Raw genomic sequence first — 24,270 nt, forward strand, 5'->3', positions numbered from 1 at the left:
CTGATTTGAAAGGGGGCATGTCGAGTTAAACGTACCTTTTAAAATGAATTTATTATACATATATATATACACACACACAGAATTACGACTTAATATGTTTTGTTTGGGTTGTAACTATAGCTAGGGTTGTCAATAATAAACGCAAGCATGATTGACCCACCCCTAAATAAACTAGTGGTTCGTTCCGCTGAGAGGGGGCAGAGAGGTTCCTGTATCTTCTCTGGATTTGCCGTGACGCTCTGATGTTTGTGTGCTCTGTGGCGAAGAACAGTGGGGTCCACACAAAAGGAATAGCTACCCGCAACAACTCTTCAAAAATAAAGGTGAGTTTCACAAAAGTACTGTCCATAAATACTGCTGACACCTCCATTTTGTTAGATAACTCGCTGTTTAACAATGCCAAATAACGGTCACGAATCAGCCAGAGCAGAGTAACGCTACTCCAGTGGGCTGCTAGCTTCACTTGTTGTTAGCAAGCATTTGTTTTTAACGGTATAAACAGACACTAGGGTTACTGTACACTGCTTTCAGTCAAACTATCATTCCATAGTTATTAAGGCATTTAAACTGCTGAAAGATGAGCAAATACAGTATGGCGAAGGTTAACTCTATGTGAATGCAACAAAAGGAAAAGTTCAAAAGAGCCCTTTATTACCGAGCCTGGCTGTTCACTTTGCTAGCTTGGTCTGGGCAGAATTATGGCGTCTTCACTTTCATTTCTAAGATTTGGTGGACTGAAAGGCTGTGTATACTCATAATATCACTCTCAGTAGAGTTAAAAACTCAAATGCTGTTGCTATGCTTTGCTAGTGTTTGATGTTATCAGCATGCAGCAGAGCTCTCGATATGCCTCAGAACCGTTAGAACTTGCGACCTGTAGCATCTGTCATTTTCTTATCTGTGGTATGTTGCTTTTCATTTTGTGACGAAGCTTTTTCCTAGAGTTGTCACAGTGAAATTAATTTCCCCAAAAGGGATCCGCAACCTTGAAGAACCTTATCTTTTAACATGTCTTTTTATGTAATTGGTAAAGTAGGACAAGTAGAATTATCAAGGGAAACATTAGAATGGCTACAGTCCTCTCAAATTCAATTTAGAACATTTCAGAAACAATGCACTGATGTATATTCAGATTGGTGCTTGTACAAAGGATCGACACAGATGCCTCTATATCAGGGGTATTCAACTAAAATTCAACGAGGTCCAATTAGAGAAAATGTACTCAAGCAAAGGTCCAGAAGTTCAAAATTGGCATTATGAATGAGTGTGATATACATCAGCTGTGACCTAGTAGCTGTATCAACGTCTGCATGTAATAAACAACTGACTGTCTCATCAAACAAACAAAGTACAATTCAAAAACAACAATATTTATTGTCCCTTGAACTACACAGATATACAGAATAATACTGTAGATATCTAAGATATTTTTAATGTTCCACTCGGGCTGCATTTAAAATAAAATAGCTTTTGAAAATGTGTGCATCTTAAAAGAACTTAATTTTAGAAAGATTAAATAAAGTGCAGCAGCTGGAGTTTCCCTTTCTCTTCGTTAACGTTTCACATCTTAACAGTTTCAGCCAATTATAGAACATATCAGTCCGAACACATCATAACAATGGAACAGTTTTAAGGTTTGTCTTTCTGTCCCTCTTCTATTCACTGACCCTGAGAGGACTGTGCTCCAGCCTGTCCGGCCAGGATTTTAAATCGGGGCTGAAATGGTGCTCCACTCACCGCCTCCTCTCTCTCTCTATCTCTCTCTCCCTCTCTCCCGCTACCTCGTCTCTCCCCTCACTCTTCTCTCCATCTACTCTCTCCCGCTAACTCGTCTCTCCCGTCACTCTTCTCTCCATCTTCTCTCTCTGTCTCCCGCTAACTCGTCTCTCCACTCACTCTTCTCTCCATCTTCTCTCTCTGTCTCCCGCTAACTCGTCTCTCCCCTCACTCTTCTCTCCGTCTTCTCTATATAGCGCTAACTCGTCTCTCCCCTCACGCTTCTCTTCGCCTTCTCTCTCTGTCTCCCACTAACTCGTCTCTCCACTAACTCTTCTCTCCGCCTTCTCTCTCTGTCTCCCGCTAACTTGTCTCTTCTTCTTTTGTTTATATCCCTGTATCACTCACTCGTATCTATCAGCCCCTGTTGGCGCCGATTAAAATGGAGTTGTCCTGTCAAAATGCAAATCCTTTATTAATGTATTTATTATAGGTCCGGGTCCGTATAGGTCGGTGTCAGGGTCCGGACCACGGTCCGCCTGTTAGTGAACTTTACTCTATATCAGGGGTGTCCAAACTACGGCCCGGGGGCCAAATGCGGCCCATTGTCCATTTTGAATCGGCCCTCAGCTAATTTAAAAAGTATAACGGAATATGGCCCACACATGAAACTTGTGCTTTTACTTATATTGTATATAAATACATATGTAAACATATATTACACAGCAGTATCCATGAGTAATAAGCCAACTTTTTAAATAAAATCAGTCAATTAAATTTGAAAACCTTTTTCTAACAAATCTTGGTCGATAAAAAAAGCCCAATAACTTATTTGTAAAACACATGTGAAATGTACCCTTCATATTTCCCCTTATTATAAGCAATCTGAGGCTTGTGTTTTAAGTAATGAGCCGCCAACACTTGTAACAAAATAAATTAAACCCTATGTAAACCTTTGATTTCTGATACCTGCATTTGATTGATTATGATAACTTATCAATTAACTTACGAACAATATACCTCACCTCTACTGAGTGGCCCAGCCCTTCTCATGTGGCCCTCGGTGGAACAAGTTTGGACACCCCTGCTCTATATGGTGTCTTGTGGTGTGATATTGCCACACTCATATGATTTAATGTTTTGTGGGTAAATCTACACAGAAGCTGATGTTTATTCATCTTTATTTCCCTCTGCATTCTGACTGTTCACACTTTTTTGCATTATTTTATGGATATTACACAACTGACCAAATGTGGTTTCCCACAGGTAGTTTTGAATACTGTATGTCAGTTTTTCCTTCTAGAGATGGACACAACAGTACTACTGTCAATCGTTTGAAGTTAATACCTTTTTATTTGTACTTTGTGGCTGTAAGTAAACCAAAGTCATCAGAAATACAAGTCTTGAATGTAATCTTTTTTTCCCTAAAGATTACTTTTGTTTTAAGATATGACTGCAATTGTTTGAATTGTTGTCTCTGTGTGGAGAGGACATCAGTTTGAGTTTAACACCAGGAGATCTAACAGCATGTTGGCACAGTGACAAGGGAGAGACTGTCCCATCTAATCTGCTGTGTCAGCAATGAGCTTTACCATTTTATCAGCGTGCTTCTTGATTATCAACGACATCACTGACCAAAAACACTGTTAAAACAGACTGCCACTTTAACTCACTCTACCCTGCACCAACAAAATGTGAACCAAACATATTCATCCCACCAACACTACCAAAATGCATTTTTCACAAGTTTATTTATGTGACCTAATTAGAAAAAGAACACTTGGTGGTTGTGCAGGCTCCTGGTTTGAAGCCATGTGCTCTAATTCACTGGTTGTTGTTTTTTCCCAGAAGCACAATGGATGAAGAGGAGCAGTTTGTGAACATTGATTTAAATGACGACAATATCTGCAGTGTCTGCAAGCTAGAGACGGATACAGGGACCACGTCTTTCTGCCATGTGTGCTTTGAACTCAGCATTGAAGGTAAGGAACAGAGGACGACTATTGCTTATTTGCTCACTGACTAAAGGGCAAACAAAGTGATGTGGAGGGCCTCTTTACATACAGCTGATATATTAGTACTAGTAGACATTTCAAAGAAACCTCCAGGTAACGGTATGCAGGGTAGATCCTTCAAGATACTTTTTTAGACCACAGCTTGACCTCTTCATTCTTTTTAACTCCTTAACACATACAAACAAACACTCAGGAATGTCTGTCTGATAGGATTCAGCTTTAATATTCATTTTTATCGCAGTTAGATCATTACCGGTCTGAGCTGTAAGGGGTTTCTAGAATTTGAATCACAAAATAAATCTTTTGCAGTGAAATTTTTTTTTCTCATCAGTTCCCATCATGCCAAATATACCATGAGCTGTAATACAGCCTCAGAACATTTCCAATTTGTTGATGTCTCGTATGATTTCCCTCCACAAACACTTCTTTTATCCTCTCCAGGAACAACAGATAGTATATGTGTGCAGGGTAAAAGGCCTGTAGGCCGTAGCCCCCTCCAAAGCAGGCCACTGTGATTCTCCCGTTTGATGTGCCACTCTAACTCAAGAGCATGCGTTTGAAGTGTTTTCATCTCTTAATTAATGAGTGGGCTATTTGAAGAAGAATGAGGATTAGATATGCCTCTCATTTGGCACTCGTCTCATAGATCCACAAAGGCTCTTTTTTCCTGCAAGAAGTGTGTGTGTGCTTATATCTACACAGCACAATTGTGTACACCTCTTAAAAACAGCACAATAAAGCTGACTAAGACCTCCCAGAATGGTATATCATTCTGTTGACAGCGGGAGAAAATGCATATCCATGAAAACGGTGTTGTTATTGTATAAGGAAGCTGAGTGTGGCAGTATTGATTCATCACTCTGCTCTTTGTGTGCTGTAAAATATTCATCAGCCACACTCTCTTTCATGCATTGTCATAGAAAAATTAAAGTTGTGTTAGTGCTTGCAACTGAGCTCCAAGAGAGCCGGGTATAATAGCGGCACTGTAACGCTAACACATGCCAGACTATATGATACTAACAACCTAAACACACAATTTACACTTTGTGGTTTCTGATACATTAGAATGACTTTAAAACAATTATGTTTAAAATAAAGAATCAACTGAAATACACAGAGCTCCTATAGCTCAGAAGTCTAGAGAGCAAGTACCCAGTTGAGTAGTCCTTCATTATGGCCCATCTGTGTACACACTGCCCAAAGAATGTGAGCCGGTCCCCCTCTGAACGTTGTCTCAGTGATCAGATCGTGTTTAATGTTTGTGCATTCACACCTGTGCTTAGAGCTGTCCACTGGTGATCGGATCACCCAGTACACTTGTTAATACCAGGTCTAAACAGAGCCTTTCACTTTCTATTTCTTGAAAACAAACAGCCATAGTAGATTATGGATCTGTGTTATAGTGTATTAGGAGCTGGACAATGTTAAAACATATTGACTTTTTAATATGTTCCTTTATAGCTCACTATTATCCTATTGGAATGTATCAAGCACTGACTTTTTTTTAAAGGAATGACCTCCTTAGATTGAGAAATATAGTTATTTATTATGACATAATAAGCGGGGTCTCGATTTATTCAATGTTCCTGCAAAGTTTCTCTGTTCAGGTAGACAAATTCAGCTGGAGGAGCATTTTAAAAAGTACTTAGCTTTCTGTTGTTTGGGATAAACTCCGGTCCTCTACGTATTCCTGGTTCTGTCAGACAAGACTTTCACACTGTATCAATACCATTGTGTGCTTTTCGGGGTTCAGGTTTAGTAGCCTTTGACGTGTGTGGCTATGAAGTGGTCGTTATGTAACCACTAGTTCTGGGGGAGAAGAATCTGCACGTGTTTCTGATGCAGCTGAGTGTTTCATTGTTGGGAGGGGAGCTTGCAGGCTGCATGTGGCTCCTTCAGGCCTAGCTGATTGTGAACAAAGGCCAGGCCGTGTGCCCGCTGACTGCTCATGCAGACTTAATAGCTACAGTACTCACTCACCCTGTGCCATTTTTCGTTAAAGGAGAAGCGTGTAAAAAAAAATACTACGGGGCGAGGTTGGTCTTCGTCTCTCGTTGCACACACAATCACACCCTCCCAGTGCCTTTCTGTTCCAAACCCTATCATGCGATCTCAAGGGTTATCTGCTGAATATTCTTCAGATTCTGAATATATGCTGGTTTTGAATATTTACTAGAAGCAATAGAACCATTTTTTAAAAGGATATGCTATATCAGGAGTATATTGCGATGTACACAAAAAACGATATCCTCCTCTGTATTTACTGCTTTTTAACAAAATGATCAGATCGATGTTTTATAATTGTTTTGGAAATGTCATCTCCCTAAAGAATATCTACAATTTAGTAAATGTATACAGTATGCTTTTACACCAGGTCGTTCTGTGTGGAGAAGCCGTCAAGTGATTTTCCTAAAGGTGTGTGCAATTAGGGTTGGGTATCGTTTGAAATTTATCGATTCCGATTCTGCTTATCAATTCCGGTTCTTATCGATTCCCCGTTTCGATTCCAAAATGGTAAAAAAAGAGGTCAAATGTTTAGATAACAAAAATATCTTTATTCTTTTAAGCGGGAACTGAAAATTTCACAAACTAAATAGTATTCACTAAATGCATATAATACAAATGTAGTACGCAGTACCTGTGCAGGAGGGACAACTTGTAGTAGACAAGCAACATAACAAAAGGAAACCCACACAACTCCTCTCGGAGCCTTATCAGACAAGCTCAATGTCTTTAACTACGTAAATTAGTAGTACCTGAGATAGAGGCAATGTTGAAACTTGTCATGAAAATACTGGTGTTCAAATTACCCAAATAAAACATAGTCGTATTTGTGTTCTAACTCTCCCTGTAAACTCATGTGACATCAATAATAGTCAACTTTAAGAACTGTAATGAATACTAATCGCTCATATTCCAGGACAACACAATGGAAAGCAGTAGCGGTTGAACCATTTATGGATAATAACGTTTTGAGCTGCATGTTGTGTGTTAATAGGAAACCTACTGACATAAATCATACAAGTCACATTCGAGAAAAATAAAAGTCCGTCCGAGCAGCAATAGGGGCCACATGCTAGAACTAAAGTGCATTCAGTGCACAGCACCTAGCTGCCTGCAACCAAATAAACAAAGTCAATAAAACAGAGGGTATGTTAGAGATGTATGCAACTCAAGAGTTCTTGTTAAGAAAAATCAGCATATCAGCCGGTAGTTCTGGTAGTATGCGTGATCTTTCTGGGCAAACTGTGTCTCCAGCAGTGGAGAAAACCCCTTTCGCTAGGGTTTGAGGAAGCCTGCACGCACAAATACGGAAAGGCCACCTCTGATAGCAAAGGATATGTGGTTCTTTTGTTCCACCACCAGGCAGCAGGGTCATCAGATGTCATGGTTGGTGGCATCTCTTGGTACATCTTCAGCTCTCTGTCAGTCTGGTGCTGGATGGACATGGTGCTGTTTGATAAGATTTTCATCTTCAGGCTGTCTTCAGCGGCAAAAAGCTCCTCTCACTCACTCTCCTCTCCTTCTTCCTCATCATTCTCTCTTTGTTGTCTTTTCTCCCCCTCTGACTGCATTGTTACACCATCTTCACCACGGCCCTGTTCTGTTGGCTGTTCAGACTCAGTCAGCTTTCCTGCCATCATTTTCTCCTTGACCCGGTCCCAGACAGTGCTGTCCTCCACATGGTGTTTGAAACGAGGGTCTAATACAGTGGCCTCTTCAAAAAAGTTTCTGAAGCCATCAGTCTGGTACCGCTTGGAAAGGTTTACCCAGACAGCCTGCATAAGGTTGGACGCAAACACTGTGTCTCCCTCATCAACAGTGAAATGCTTCTCAAGGTTTTGGAGAATTGGAAGGCTCTGACCGCAAGTGAGGCTCTTTTCGGAAGAAACACAGAGTGTGGATGTGTATAACACTCTCATCAGATGGATGCCTTTCTGATATCGTCATCTGTCACTCGAGTAAGTCGGTCCCTCTCCATTGGCTTTATGAGACGCTGATCCAAGCTGGCTGCTTGAATGGCAGGATATTGCTCAAGGAATCGTTCCAACATCAAGTACAGGGAATTCCAACGAGTTCTCACATCAATAATTAGGGAGTGTTGAGGCAGATCTATAACGCAAACAAGATTTAGAAATTAGATTATTTTTAACAGTTTTAGTCCTATTCTACGTGTGTGTGTGTGTGTGTGTGTGTGTGTGTGTGTGTGTGTGTGTGTGTGTGTGTGTGTGTGTGTGTGTGTGTGTGTGTGTGTGTGTGTGTGTGTGTGTGTGTGTGTGTGGGTGTTTAAATGCATTTTAAATGTGCATTCTTTGTTTTTGAGCCTTGTCAAATATATATTATATATATTTATATTGGTTTGTAGACAATAAAGTTATCTTGTCTTATCTATATCAGAAGATCCAGTTTCTATATGGTGTAGTTACATAAGACATACTAACATTTATGTTATGTCACTTGCGTTGTGTTAACTAATCAAGATTTTCAAAATGTACATAATGCACTAATGAGCTGTCTTATAAAAGGGTCAAATGAAGTAAACTGAGGGATGCTTACTTAGGACTTGTTGCTTCTCCCGGAGCACAGTCTGTCCCATGGATGAACGCTTCATCCAGACAACAACATCCCTGATCTTAGCTGTCCATTTTGCCACTGATGCCAGAGAATAGACACTTTGTGCCCCGAGATTGAGTGTGTGTGCAAAACAGCCTAGCTTTATGAAATGTAGCCTTTTTATGGCCTTATCCATGTTCGCTGCGTTATCAACAGTGACCGCCACTATTTTATTGATTATGCCAAATTCCTGCAGAATTTCACCAATTTCTTCAGCCACCACTTGTCCTGTTTGTGCTTTGTAGGCTGCTTTTGTTTTGAGAACTGTTTGTCTCATCTATCCCTCAATTATATAGTGTGTGGTCACTGTTAGGTAATGGTCTTGCAAAATGCTTGTCCAACCGTCGCTGGTTAAAGCAACTTTGCTTACACCACTTGGCTCAGATACAATGTTTGATTTTTCCACCTCATATCAGGTAGGAATCAACTCATTGGTTAAGCTATCTCTGGAGGGAGGCGTGTACTTCGGATTTAGGGCCTTGGTCATTTCCCTGCAAAAAAAGATTCAACATAACAGTATCTGTTATTGTACAAGTACCCTACAATCCCACACATTTTTTGTTAACCTTGCATACCTAGATGACGGAGATTCGACCACAGAGAAGGGATGAAGCCCTTTTACTACAAATGCCGTTACCGCTCTGTGACACTCCTCCGTTTTTTCTTTGGTCGGCTTTCCTTTTAATGCTAAAGAGAACGGTGTGTCGCGGTCAGCTCTACCTGTCTCTACTGGACATAGCGGGGTGCTACTAATGCTAGCTGTTGATAGCATACTCGGGCTCGGAGACCGCAAGACATCAAAGACGGTACATTCTTTTCCTTGATGGCATAAACTTTGCTTCCTTCAAAGTCACAATAGACACTATACATATTTTGTACCGGTTTAGCTGTTCTCATGATGCATAAAACCAGTGTGGAGCGCCACTTTTGTGAAGTATAACATTGTATTTTAAACACATTGCTGTGGATGCTGTTATGATGCTGTAATATTCACCAACAACTGGTTACTGCAACAGTGTGTGACGAAATTCTTGGAGCAATGAACTGAAATACACAAAGATGATGCTGGAGACTTGAAACTGAAGGTTAACTGAAGCTTGATTAAGGAGGATTGACAATAACGAAACAACCAGAACACAGAGATGAGTCCATGCTTTCACCACCCTCCTTTCTGAAGCCCAGCTATTCACTTCACATATTTACCAGCAGTAAGCCTCTTTTTCTAAAGATGAGTCATTTTGATGGAATTAGTTTTTTCAAGACCGACTTAGTATGGCGTGTTATTATCACTGTCTATGACTTTCTATCTCTGTGGCCTTGGCAAGGCGCAGTGAGTCTTATCAGCTACGGGCCGACAGTCCTTCATGTCTGTGTTATGTGACTATATAGTATACTATATTTTAGAGGGATAAATGTTTATGGTTTTAAATATATATGGAGGAAATAGTTAAAAATACTTAACACAGTGTAGCTTTGTCCGAGCAAAGCAGGCCCATTTTGATGCTCAAACATGTATTTTCACCAACAACATCCCTAAGATATGCTTGAGGCCTGAATCACACGGGGGTGTTCAGACTTGTCTGTTTAAACATAAGCTGCAGACACGCACAGTTAGGCAGCACTGTACATCAAAGTGAACAAGAACAAGATCCATTAATAATAAACACATTTGTCATCTTCAGATTCTCATACATGTAGCAAAGAGCTCCTGTTGACAGCATGGCACATAGTTGTTTATCCCACCTTATCTCCAGGTGCAGAAGTTTATGTGAAGCTATTTGGGGTTAAAGCGTAGAGCACAGTTCACCCAAGATGAATGTGCAGGAAGTGCAGCTTTTGTTGTAGCTTCAAGTGGTTATTTCCTCAGGAAACTGCTTTAGACTCTGTGCCAGTTCCATCAAAAATTCAGAATTAAAATTGTGTGTATTTATATATGGGGCACCCTCTGCCTTATTGGGCATTTATTACTTTCAGAACTTTCTTTTCTTTTTGCATACCACGCCACGTGTGCTGTGTACTACACATGGTTACACAGCCTTGGGCGTCAACACTGTACAGCAGAGAAACAGAAATCTGCTGCAGTTGGCACAACAAGACCCAGTTCAGCCAGTCTCCAGCCTCTGGTACTCTTCTGTGGAAGTCACTGTTCTTAACTAAAGCTATTCTGTGTATTTTGATTGCTTTGAGTAAACAGGCGTCAAACCCAAATCCCTGAAATGCCTGAGATACCAAAGATTATTAGATAGTGACAGCAGGAAGTGAGACATTTCAAATCGGAAAGAAAAGCCCTGCAATATTATTGTATTGATTGACATATAAATCATTCACAAATCAATTGTTATTATCAGCAATTTATTTTTGATCAATAACTTATATGATAATAGACTGTGTCTGACAACCAAATCAGGGCTGCACAATCTAGAAAAAATGAGTCATTGCGTGATTTTTTTGTAATGGTATTGCAATTGTTATATGATTTACGATAGTAGAGAGAATGTTGATTTTGGAAACATTATTTATATTATCATAAAAGAACATGTTCAAAATGATCATTGTGTGATTCATATATTGCCCTTACTGCGATTTGGATCTTTAGAGTTTCAGTTAATTGTGCAGCCCTACCCAGATTTCACTAAACCTATTATCTTCAGTCCAAACCCCTACAAAGCTTGTATGTTCCGAAAAAATAGCTGATACACAGTTAACTCTTTCTTATGATTCTTCAAACCCCCAAAATTAGCCATGTATAGTAGCAACGGTATACATATTAATCAGACCTTACTGTTTTGATCTAATTGCGCAGTGCAGCATATTTCAGACCGAACAGGGCATTTGAACCGGCCTTATTGGATGGGACAAGCTGTGCTATGTTTAACAACTGAGAGATCTGACGCCAGTGTAAGTAAGTACACCGTCTTTTGGTCTTCTCTGGCTCCTCGTCAGACATGATGTCTGCTGATCTGCCAGGTTCAGCTAAAGCCCATCAACTTTAATCCATTCCCCCGAGTATCTTCTTACATAATGCAGACAGATTTTTTTGCTGAGGCATGGTAGCATTTCCAGCTAGGTTTGGAGTGAGGAAAAAAAACGAACATTCACACAGCGAGGGGCTACAATGGTACCGTTGGTGAAGATTCTGGTTGTTGCTTTACGGGGACTATTGTAGCTCCTATAAACAGCCCATGCATTGAGCGTGTGGGTGAACTCTTCACCCTGGGATGTAGAGAGAGGTCTAATTATGTTGCAGCCTGTGGTAACTGTATGTTTGAACACAGTCGGGGTCCAGAGACTCGCTGAACCTACTGCATGCCCCCGCTTTCTTAGCCCTATGATTTAGTGCTAATGCTTCATGTTTAATGGCCTGGTTTCCATTTAACACTCTCTTTTGGTTTGAATGAAAGTTTATTCTCTTCATTAGCCCAGCATGTATGGAAAAATGGTCTCATGGGGTTTACTTTTCATTTTGTAAAACTCTGAAATAATTGTCTGTTTCACCTCAGGTGCAGCTCTAAGCTTACTTATTCACAAACTGTAAATCACTGAAAGTAAAACACGTGAGCTGCTCCTTTTGTTAACACAGTTATCTTCGCCAACTTTGTAGTGGTGCATTGAGAATGTAAATGTCAGACAGCAGCTACAGCACAGATAGCCATGTGTATCTGATACACTATCACTTTACCAAGTGTCTCATGGTTTCTGCCTGCAGGAGGACAGGATAGCTTCAAAGAATACGTTCTTGAAGGCTTGATGTTACTGACTGACATCTCTTTTAACTGGCTTACCAACAGTAGACACACACAGTTTTTGCAGTCGATTGTAATTCTCCGATATTTGTAGACTTTTTTCCTTAATAACAGATCCTTTTCATAATTTTACCTCCTAGAACTCTTATACAAGGCCTACTCCAGGTCTACTGATTGTAGAAGAAACTGTTGTGTATGTTATTACAGGGGTCACAGGATTAGTTATTCTATTAGATTTATTATCACAATATAATGCATGACTTTCGTTGTCACTTTTTACTAATATGGATAATGTTCGTGGTGCAAAATAAGACAGTGGGAAATGAGAGAATGTAAACAGAGAGCTCTATCCCTGCAGGGTTTATATGCTTACGGTTAACAGGTGGTTTGAGTTCATGGCAGTCATGTGAGCTCTGCGTTAGTGACTAATACGTTCTTCTTAGCTGTGCCATGCAGCTGTTTTTGACACCTTAGCGCAGATGACCTCTGTCCCACTTGTCCCAATACCAACTGTAAACTATTCAACTATTATTATTTGTTAAGTATTGATTGTCCTTGTTTGGCACATAGACATACTGATCACAACAACACGTCTATGAAGTCTGCAAAAGGCTGCTCCGGCGGACAAAACGTGCATTTCTTGTGATTGCATTTATGAAACAGAACAGTCTAAAAAGACAGTTGCATGCATGTGGAAGTCTGAGATAAATTTGAGCAAACCGGCAGCTCTTAAGATAAGAAGTGATGGATCAAATAAAAGATCAGCCTGATGGTTTTTATGCTGCGTATCAAGAATGATCTAATGTAACAGGAATCATTCTTCCTCCGAGCTGTGTTGCCTCTGCACCAGTTTCAAAACTTCTCCTCCAAATGATTGTTTTTGATTTTAGTATAAAATATATATAACCCTTAATACTTCATATAAATAGAAAAATAGTCTGAAAATCACAATGAAGAGATCGCACTGCCTTATGTGTACAGATAAAGATTTAAGATGAATGCGGAGTGGTCTCTTCATTTTTCCGGAGCTGTATATGGTTTTTTCACATCAAGAGCAATATTTTCTTTAAATAACCTGGACCACAGCATTTCTGATTTGATTCTAGTGCATAAAGATGTATATTTGCTTTCTTGAACAACTACAGAGCAAACTATTTATAAAACCTTATGTTGATATTAGTGTTGCACGGTATACCGGTACTAATGGAAGTATTTTGGCTTGAAGTCAGATGAGGAAGGCAAACCAACAAATGTAGATGCACCGGTTTGCAAAAGGTGTTTTAAAACATGCCAAGCGAAGGGCGGCAACACGTCCAACCTAACGAAACACTTACAGGACAAGCCCCCAGACCTGTATACAGAGCTCAGGGGACAACAGGTAGGCTAACTCACAAACTAAGGTTTTCCCCCTTAAAATGACAGGGAGCCAAACTATTTTTGAAGTGAGCAAGTCATGTCAGGGCAAAAAAAAAGTTGCACCTTACGTGTAGGCTAGATAACGCATTCAATAGCGGAGAATGCGGCACGTTCGCTTTTCAAATGGAATAGCTCAGTAGCCTAGTTAATATTTGGAAGGGCACACAGAGACCAACCACATTTCACGTTTTTAAAGTTTGTTTCAGTCCGTAGGCTACCATCCTCGCAGAAATACGACCAGTAGCCAAGAACTAGTCTTTCACAAAACAAATTCAGTGATGTGTCAGAGAGCCGGTTCTCTGACGTGACAACGGCTCCATTGCAGGCTACTGTTAGGAGCTCCGAGCCCGTATACTCTCTCTCTTCTCTCTCTCTCTCTCTCTCTCTCTCTCCCCTCTCTCTTCGGCCCCTCTCTCTCTCTCTCTCGCTGCTGCACGGAGACAAATGTTTCCCCCCCCCCCGCCTCATCACGTCACACTCATGCAATATAATAGTAATAATAAAGAAAATAAAACGCATTAGGTGCAAGTTGTGACAGCGTTTTCTGACATAGGCATATCGTCTGCATAATAGTCTTAATGCCGTCACTATCTTTCGATCTGAAGCGACGTTTCGGCAATCTTGCAGAAAAGTACCGAAAACTATCGAAATACATGTTAGTATCGGTACCGGTACCAAAATATTGGTATCGTGACAACACTAGTTGATATTTGACATCAGATCTAAGCACGTGTCTGAGGTTGATTCTCTGAGTGATGAACTAACCTTGACTCATTCCTTACAAAGGAGCAGGGAAAAACAGACCTATTGATTGTGAGTGTTGTCATGCTTAATGTCTCTCGCTGTCACAGCTGAACAATGTGGATTCACTTCCAGTGAATAGTCTGTGTGTGAGCCTGAGCTTGTGTGTGTGCAGCCATGAAAGACAGTGGTGCTAAGCTGCTTAGCTGCAGTGAGGTCTTTGGCTGGTGCTGCACTGGCCTGGTTGTGGGCCAATGAATTTTCTGCTAGGCAAGTGGTCGTCAGTGTGTTTTTGTTGTAGTCTACAGACTGAGACTGATCGGATTAAAACATGGCTGTGTGATAGGCAGAACGATCCTGCGGCTATTAGTAACGCATCTAGAGATTCATTGGCCATTCAGTAAGCAATATTCTCACACACGGCTCACATACTGTAACATACAGTGTACTGCACTTCCTGCACAAAACTCATCTACTGTGAAGACTCGGGTCACTGCACACAGATCTGCAGAAGCTTACAACAGTATTCTGCGTACTGAGTTATGAAATGGTGTAAGGCTTTCCTATGTACTTCTGTATACACCAATCTTTCAACAGACAAAGAGATTGCATTCGACAAAAACAAGACAAGACAATTTCCCCTAGAAAAAATGGGGCTTAAAACTATCCATATGCTTTCAGTCAACATATTGTTTTTAAAAGATCATCACACCTGAAAAAGTGACACTTCACCCTTCAAGTATCACTCTAGCAGACTTACTAGTTGTAGGCTGGGTATTTTAAAGCAGTTATTTGCGTTTCTGTTCAGTTTTCTTACCAACTAAAAGACATGTTTCCTTTTTCCATTGCCGGCCTTACCTAAGTAAAACAAGTTTTTCTGAATCATGTCTAATCTTGATTGCAAACAGGTTCTCTTTTTCTTTATTTCTCGTCAAACTACATCTATATCATCAGGGAATCTTTGAGACTGCGACAAATAAACTCAGTAACTGACACTATTGGATTTGGCTGCCACAATTCTGCGTTAAGGGGAACTGAAACCCCAGTTTGAGTACAGGGTTGGGCAATCGCTTCGAATTTCATATGATCTGATCAATATACTCAAGATCCTCAGTAAGAGATCCAATCGCAAAAGGGATGGCGTTTCACTGCTAGCTGAGAGAAACATGTAAGCTAAACCTAACCGAGTGAGCTCTAGAATCTATGGACGAAAGTGTCTCATCTCCTCATCTCAGGTTCTTACATGTACGTCTGTCTGCTGAGAAACGCAGGCTGTGAAAGGAAGGCCATCAACTCGCTCAATTTAACCCCATGTGCAGAAACACACACACACACACACACACACACACACACACACACACACACACACACACACACACACACACACACACACACACACACACACACACACACACATCCTTCTTTCACTTTCCCTTTGTGTATTTAGATCTGGCCATCTTTACTCAGTCGTTGTTTTCACTTTGTTCTCCTTGCTTTGTGCTAATGTGTTCTTTGTGTGCTAAATTTGTGTGCACTGTTTTGACTTGGATCCAGGAAGCATTACCTTTTTCCCCATAGAGGAACTTCCAAGGGATGTTGTTTAATTGTAGAATGTCAGCCCCCCGAGCCAAAGTTGTTTTTCCTCTTCTTCCGATTCCATTGTTTTGTTTCTTGGACAAAGTTCATCTGCTCTTGAAAGTGGCTCATAAGGATACTACAGTTTTGTGAAGACCTGCAAAGAATATCCAATATCCTAATTCATTTTTTTATCAACAGAAAAATAATAGGCAACTATTTTAATAATCCATTTGTTCTTTAAGTCATCATGTCTCTTAAATAAGGAGACTGTATGCTTCTCTCTATTATAGATCAAACCGTGAATATCTTTGTTTTTTTATATTTAAACACATCCCCTTGGACTTTAAGACACTGGAAACATGGGATATATTTTGTTTTGTGATATTTTATTCCAAGTGATCTGTCGATTTATCTAAAACATAATCGACTGAAAGAAAGAACTGTTGCTACTGCTAGTTTTTTGTAAAAACAAAAACACACCGTGAAGCCTTTAAAAAGTGTTTTTGCATCTTGTTTTTTTAATTACTACAGGAAGTGCAGTGAATAAACAAAACGAGAATTATAAAATAATAATACATGTAGAATATTTTTGGTACATTGAGAAAGACACAGCCCTCCCCTCTCTTTCCCAGTAAAAATGATTTAAATATGCTCTGTGTCTGCACTCTATGATCCCTGCTATCTCCACGCTCTCCTGGCTAATCCACCGCACACTAAGCAGCTTTCACAGAGAGAAGCGATAGGTCAGGCTGCCAGTTTTAGCATGCTATATCATACTGGTTTACTACCTGCTGTGTCGAATTCAATAGGTCACCAACTGCTTAATCTATATTCAGTTATTTTAAAGGTTTTTTTTATCTTTAGGAGCCCTGCTTTTTGTCATTCATGTGTTTTTGGGTGAAGCCATGAGTAGTTGTGTACCTACTGACTGACTGCTTTATGTCTGTGTGACTGCAGGTGTCTCCTCTACTACCTTGTTGCACTCAAAGTCCCTACGCGGCCACAGAGACTGCTTTGAGAAATGCCACCTCATCGCCAACCAGAAGCTGTCACGTTCCAAGGTCTCCAGAAGTGCTTACGAGGGCATGAAACTTGCCTTCAGCCAGAAACTGAACCGCATCATCCAGTATGCCCAGAACAAAGACTCTGTCTCCTCTAACGGCCCGGGCAGACGAGGGTCCAAGCTCCTCTGTTACAGCCAGCAGAGCGACCGCAAGATGCTGCCCCAGTCGGATGCCCATGTGCCCCGCTACACGCCCTGCTGGGATACAGGCAAGGCCACAGAGAGGCCGGACTACACCATGGGGGTGTTGGAGTGCCACACAGTGGAGAAGCTGGGGCTGCTGCAGGAGGCTCACTCTGACGTCTGGTCCGGTGACGGAAGGAAAGGTCTACACAGCCGGAACCAATTATCAGGAGGACAGGCACAGCGCAGACACCAGGGCCACAGCACTGATGAATGTGAGCTCATTTCACTCCTCTAACTTTACTTTTATTCCTTTGAGATTGAAGCAGCAGGGGAAGGTTTGATTTATTTTTCTTCAAAATGTAAACAGAAATGCATTTCTGCCTCTCTTCTCTGTGTTTTAGTTTCAGCAATAAGTGTCATCTCTGCAATTTCTGAATCCTCCCAGCACTTGTTAGCTCAAGGGCAGCCATTAACACAGGAACACGGCAACAGAAGATACACTCTTGCTTGGTCCATCCTTCATCTCCCCATTGAAACTTTACTTCCCTCTAACCTCGGTGCATTGTGTCCTTGGCTGTCTCATCACTGCGAAAGCCTTGTGTGACTACAGACTGCAGGAATGTGAGGGAGCCTTCTATAGGTCCCTGATTAAAATGCTGTGCCCGTAAATGAAAGATGACAGGCGCTTCACAGGTTTACTGTTTGCATAAGGACACACTACACACCTGTGGTGGCAGGGCTGGCATACAGTGTGACAAACAGCTCATCATTTATTCTAATGCTCATTCACACACACTAATACACAGATGGCACTTCAACATCCGAACCTTAAAACTGCATTTCTTCTTGGGGTGTGAACATGTGAACACTGCAGTTTTTCTTTAGATTTGTTATTAGCTTGTTAGGTGTGTGAGTTGCACTTATGGCACTTTGTTCCAGCCGTAGACAACTCATCACTGCAGCACCTCAACGGAGTTCCAAATCCCCTCTGATACTGCTAAGTATTCCTGTATACAGTTAGAAAAAGTGACCATATATAGGATTTAGTCATCAAGAACTATGCAGACATTAGTTTCTAGCACGTATACCTTGGCACAGCACCCAGTTTGGGAAATGAACACGTTTTATTTTCAGCTTGATTCAATATGTTGCATGTCTTTCCCCCACATTAGTTTTGTCCGATGTAGCTTGCGTCTCTGAAGTGTGAGGTTCACTTGTGCGTGTTTCATAAATGCCTTTTCCATTTTTTTAGATTATGCTTTTGAATTATTCCAGACTTCTCCTACTTACGTAAACAGCAACAAAGTTGTATTTACAGTTACAGAAATAGAGAGAAAACTAAGGAAAAGGGGAGGGAGGTAACCTTTTGACCTCTGTTCAGTCTCCTCCTGCCCTCATGATCAACCACACTGTGTTGAAATGCAGACTAATAAATTGACATTTAAATGAAAGACACAAAGCCTTCTTTAAACTATATTATAAATGTATCTGCTGAAGAACAGATGGTTCAGTGTCTGAGTCAGAGCTCAGTCACATGCTGTGACATTCTGTGCCTCTCCCTCTCTAATGCAAACGGTTTGTGTTTTCTTTCAGTGAGTAAAATGAGTGTGGACCAACTCCATCAGCTGAACAGCCAGCTGCTGATGCAGATTCAGAGTAAGTGTGGGTAACTGACCTTCAGTGTTAAGTTTCTCATTCAGCTTATTGATCAAAACCATTGACATAAAGTTCAACCTTTTGCATAATCAATACTTTAAACTGAATATTTGTATATCTTCTTTAAACTGTTACTCATATACCCTCAAGAAAAATTGTCTCAGTGTTTTAAGTGACAAATTACCCAGACAGTATTTTTACTCAAATCTCCCTTGGAAGTGTTTGGCACACACAGTAAAAGCTAAGCTACGCACTTTACCACCATGCCTCATTTTACCCTGGTGTAAATTACTATACCCTGGGAAGGCTGATCATAATTGGGAGAGTTTTTGCACACTCTCTTTTAATTGATACCCCAATCATCTTGAACCTTTTTAGGTTTCAGGCTTCAATTATGACTATAAAATTACGAGATAAGAGTGCAGGTATCAGTCCTAAAACCCGGAAATGAGTGAGCATTTCACCACATCCAGTCCCTTAAAATCAATGTTTTTATAAAACTTTTGGTTTGGATAGATAAAATGATATCAGTAACTTCCCTGTTGGTGAATGTCTGAAGCCTCAATGTGTATTAAAAAAGGTGGTTGCCAACAAGTGGCTAAATGGGACTGAAAGTCATCACGCCAAACATTAGCCGCCTTTAGCTTAGCGTGGTCCTGTGCAATTTTGCTAGTATACAGCATTATGTTAGCTTTTTACTGCTGGGTATTGCATTTACGCTTAACAAATGACGAGTGGTGTTATTATGTGGAGATCATCCTGCTGATGTTAGTATCATAAATGTTAGTTTGACACAGAGATTGTTTCAGCAATACACCAAAACCCATTTTGCTTTTAGCTCTTACAATAGGTAGGCATCCCTGCACCACTCCACACTCCATAGCACATACTGTAGCATTGAGAGTTTAGGCACAGTCTTTTTTTAGTTGACACCCTCATTATCATTGAAAAGTCTTTGATATGTATATCTTCAATCTTCTGCTGTGACATTAAAGGAGCATAGTGTCCCTCTCTCAAGAGGGAAATAACATGATCAGCTAATGTGGGATCACTCTGAGGAAGGGAAGTCCAGTTCCACGTATACAAATCCAATATTTCATGCATTCCTTTTTAGTTTTATTTTACTATTTCTATTTTTTTATCATATGTCCTTTTATAATATGTTGCACTGTTGGAGGAGCTCGGGACCTAAGATTTTCAATGCCATAACTACTCTATAGTGGGTTTGCACATGATAATACAAACCCCCTAAACCTTGAAACCCTATTTGTTATTCGAGGTACAATGACCATGATTTTTATAATCTGCTGTAAGGTTTTATGTCCATAAACGTGTTGGTACTGGTGCTCCTCTGCTGCATAGCACCCTATACTGAAAATGTTAGTTAGATGGGTTTTTTGTTGATGTGTATTCTTATCTTAAGTCGATGCATTTTCTTATACGTTGTCTTTGCTCTCTGCTCCCTCAGGATTCAATATTATCGATTTGCTTTATCTCACTTGTTTTGAGTATAAGAATTCACTGATTTGTCCGCAATGTCATATCGTGCAATACCTTCCCTAGTTATCTGAATCAACTGAATGTGTTACAAAAGAGTCATACATTCCACATCTCGGTCCTCGAACTCTGCTCCCACTGACCCTCTGATTCACAGCTTCATCCTCCTGGAGCTCACTGAAGGCAATCTTTTTCACGATGCTTATCCCAACTCATTTACCCTGGCATACATTTCATAAAAGGAATAAAGTGCAAATTTAAATGAAGCAGCTTCACTTTGATCTGCAGAGTTCCTCAAGTATGGAATGAGATTATAGATGAGACTATAAATGTCTTTATCTTTTTGTCAGTTTTTAAAAGCAAATCTGTCAGAGATTGAATACGCTGAAAGACTGAGGACTTCTACCCCTCTGAAATGCATTTATATATGTATTTCATTTAGACATATATTTGATTTATACATTTGCCATAAAATGTGTCTGTGTTTATTATCTTAAACAATGAATTGACTGATGAATACAATATTTTCGACCATTAATTAGTTACTGATTAAAGTAGTCTAGATTTGAGGGTTTTTGGTTGGTGTGGGTTATGTTTTTGGCTTGTAATGTTTCTGAATAATACATGAACCCTCAATTCTATATTTATTAATGATATAAAAACTTGATGTTTTATTGTCTGGGCCCCTGTTCTCAAGCGTCCTATAGCTTATTGGGGTGCCCCATCTACATGTCTCCATTGTGTCTTATGATTGTGTATTTCATTTTTTTTTAACTTGTGAATAAATGATGATGATATCTGCGTTTTCCTTTCCACAGAGGTGTTTGAGGAGCTGACTGATGCCGTGCAGGAGAAAGACTCGTTGGCGTCAGAGCTGCAAGTGCGTCACATCGCCATCGAGCAGCTCTTTAAGAACTGTGCCAAGCTGCCCTGGCTGAACATCAGCAGGGCGGGGGTCAAGGCCAGCAGCAGCAGTGACCCTGTGGAGTGAGGAGCACTAACGCTGAAACGCCTTTATGTATAGAGAGTGACTTTTACGACACAGCGCTAGGGGCCGCGTGGATGCGACCTCTGCTCTGGTGGTAGCGGTGATGATGCAGTTTAATCAAATACCTGGTCTGTGAACTGAACTGCCCATGTCATGTAGCAAGGATGCATGTAAATACCGGGGGGGTCCGGATCAGCTTCCTGGCGCTGATAGATGACAACGTGTCTTATTGGACATGCTCCTTTAAAAAACATATTTTAAGATCTCCCTCAAAACATAGTGAAAACGTTTTAATCTTACACAGCTGACTGGTTTGTTTTATTTTATCTTGCTAAGCTTGCTGTTTCACTTTCTTATGGTTTTCATCTCTGTGGATACATTTTAACGTTTTCTCATTATATCAGACGTGGATATTTAAATCTGGGTCTTAGCTTTGCATAACACTCCTACATATTATCTGATGGTTGTGTGTAGAAAGGGATGAGCTGCCGTATGTTATAACATGGTGCAGAATACATAAAGCAGATGAGCTGGATGATATGTATCATATTCCCAGATGCTGGCAGCAGTATTGTTGGATAACTGCTCATAAGTGAAGCATGGACCAGGGTTCAGCCTTTTCTTCCAGCAGCAAAGTGACAATATAACACTCATTTTCAACTTGCCTTCGAACTGCCCTCATTTGAGTTGATATGAGAGCTGTGGTAAGCAAATAGTAAAAAAAAAAATCAAGTCCAATGTGGTAAAAGGCATGGGCAATACAACACCATAAAGCACTGCTGCAGTAAAGCCAAATCAAAAAGTGTGACGGTAAAGGGCTGTACCGGCTCTGCAGGCTTGGGTTTGAGGGAGATGACTACTTTGGGAGTGTCTGTGAATAATACTGAAAACATAAAATCATGGGCAAACAGCAAGTGGAAATATCAGTTATTATACCTGTGGCTTAAAGTCAGGTATTTTGATTTGAATTCAGCTTTTGTTTTTATAGTATTTTAATTGCTGGTGAGATTTACTTGATATTTAGCTGTCAAGCACAAGCCGTATGTATGGCTATACACTGAACGAGGGCTATTGCAACAAGAGAGGTTAAACTTATAAAAAGAAATCTAGCTGCCAAACCAAAGTCTGTATTTGTTCTGTTTCCCATTAGCAGAGGAAGATGCAATACCAAACTGATTAAAAGTGTATTTGATTTACTTCTTGCTTCAGTGTTTATAATAATGAACTATAGATTTTTACTCTACAGATGGGGACATGACGTGTTCTCAAGTACACACGGTGTATGTTTTATGATTTATTCCTTAAAGGTTGTCTTTCATGTGCAGTGGTAACTAGTGTTACTTTCTCATGTGCTCTATGTGTGAGAGCTGCTTTGATGTCACAGCAATACAAACTGAATATTTTGCTCTACTGTGTACTGTGAGACAAAAAGGACGTAGGGACTATTCTAACAATGTGGTTCGTTTGTGATTCAGGCACCTATGCAAAAAAAGTATAAAAAAAACAGAAACCTTATTGAATATAAATATCTAAAAGAATATTAGTCCTCTGGGTTTCTGTCAGAAGAGGTCTCAGCTACCTGAGTATCAAAAGAAAGGTTATGTTTGGAAAGACTCGCATTTTCTCTTCTGCTCTCTCTTTGTAAGAGATTAAATGTATTTGACCCCTTTAGGGTTTAAGATTTTAGCATTATTTTAAATGAAATGGTTCAGTGTGCTTGAGCTTTTTTCAGATTAATGGTCCTTAATGCAAGTCCTCCAATCTTCAGTTTTTATGTGTTTTAAATATGAATGCTGTGTGAACATGCCTGGCTGCCTGGCTCTGTTTTCCTGGAGATGTTACACCTCCTGATGTTAGACTTGACTCTTGTTGAACGAAGCTACATTTGTGTTGTGTGGTGAATATTTATTGTGTTCCTGGACCTTCACATGCTGTGTTTTTGTGCTTAAGTGACTGTTTGTATTTTTTGTAAAATATTTCAATAAAACTATTTTTACTACTTTTTTTAAAGTCTGTTATTATTATTATTATTATTATTATTATTTGTACTACTCACTGTGATATGGTGAAATGTTCCCCATGGTGGCTGCTGCTGCATGAGCTATATTATAAAGGGATGAAACATCCACTTAATCATTACATCTACACATGCGAGATTGACAAACATTGGAAACTGAAAAATACAATTAAAAGTGAACAGCAGCAAATGATTCACTTCAAAAATACTTAATTGCGAAAAAGCAGAACTTAGAACATTTCAGTATGTCTTTGTCAAGAGATTTAAAGGTCACCTATTATGCAAAATCCACTTTTTGATGTCTTTTAAATATAAGTATGGGTCCCCTTTGTGATTAAAGAAGTTGCCAGCAGCAGCTCATTCGCATTTAAAGCTACAGACACAGAGTCAGAGCTTTTGAAACGGGTTTATGGCATGCTACAATGATCTGTTTGGTGTTTCAGCCAATCAGAGACAGATTCTGTATACATCTGAGACCTCTAATATACTGTTGAAAAACAGTATATTAGACCTTAAATACTGAAGACGCCTATTCTTCAGTTTATCAATCAATCAATCAACTTTATTTATGAAGCACTTTAAAAACAGCCACAGCTGAAACAAAGTGCTGCACATGGATAAAAACACGTAGCACAAAACTCAAAAACAATATCAAAACAACAATAAACAATAACAATATCAAAACAACAAGAACAATGAAACAAATACAGAAACATAGTCGCATGCTGGGTTAAAAGCCAAGGAATAGAAATGGGTTTTAAGACCAGTTTTAAAAATGGGCAATGAAGGGGCTTGTCTAATGTGCAATGGGAGGTCATTCCACAGATTAGGACCGGCAGCGGAAAAGTTTATTAATGATGGGTTCAAATCATGTTTTTTTACTTTCTTTGTTAACTATATAAAGTAAGATAGATAGATACTCATTTATACTGAATAGTTTTAGCATTTGCTCATCCCCTGCTTCAACTTTTTTGCAAAACGTGGCCCATTTTCTCATAACATTTAACACAATTAACAAAACCACACACCCAAAGACCAAAACTATAGACACTTACCAAAACCAAACTTTTGCACCATATGGCACACACTTTATCAGATTG

General features: G+C 39.9%; 1 protein-coding gene across 2 annotated transcripts; it reads left to right on the forward strand.

Moving 5' to 3' along the window:
- Nucleotides 1-200: 200 nt before the first annotated feature.
- c11h21orf91 (chromosome 11 C21orf91 homolog) lies at nt 201-23,152 on the forward strand. Of its 2 annotated transcripts, none has more exons than XM_063895792.1 (5): nt 201-323; nt 3,565-3,698; nt 16,781-17,284; nt 18,606-18,668; nt 20,984-23,152. In XM_063895792.1, exons 2-5 carry the CDS (start codon nt 3,572-3,574, stop codon nt 21,154-21,156), a joined length of 867 nt encoding a protein of 288 aa, XP_063751862.1. In that variant the 5' UTR covers nt 201-323; nt 3,565-3,571; the 3' UTR covers nt 21,157-23,152. The 2 variants fall into 2 exon arrangements, with proteins under 2 accessions (XP_063751862.1, XP_063751863.1); XM_063895793.1 differs by having other exon boundaries at nt 225-323; nt 3,568-3,698.
- Nucleotides 23,153-24,270: the final 1,118 nt, after the last annotated feature.

The sequence above is a fragment of the Eleginops maclovinus genome, chromosome 11 (genome assembly GCF_036324505.1).
Source record: "Eleginops maclovinus isolate JMC-PN-2008 ecotype Puerto Natales chromosome 11, JC_Emac_rtc_rv5, whole genome shotgun sequence".
Taxonomy (NCBI): Eukaryota; Metazoa; Chordata; class Actinopteri; order Perciformes; family Eleginopidae; genus Eleginops; species Eleginops maclovinus.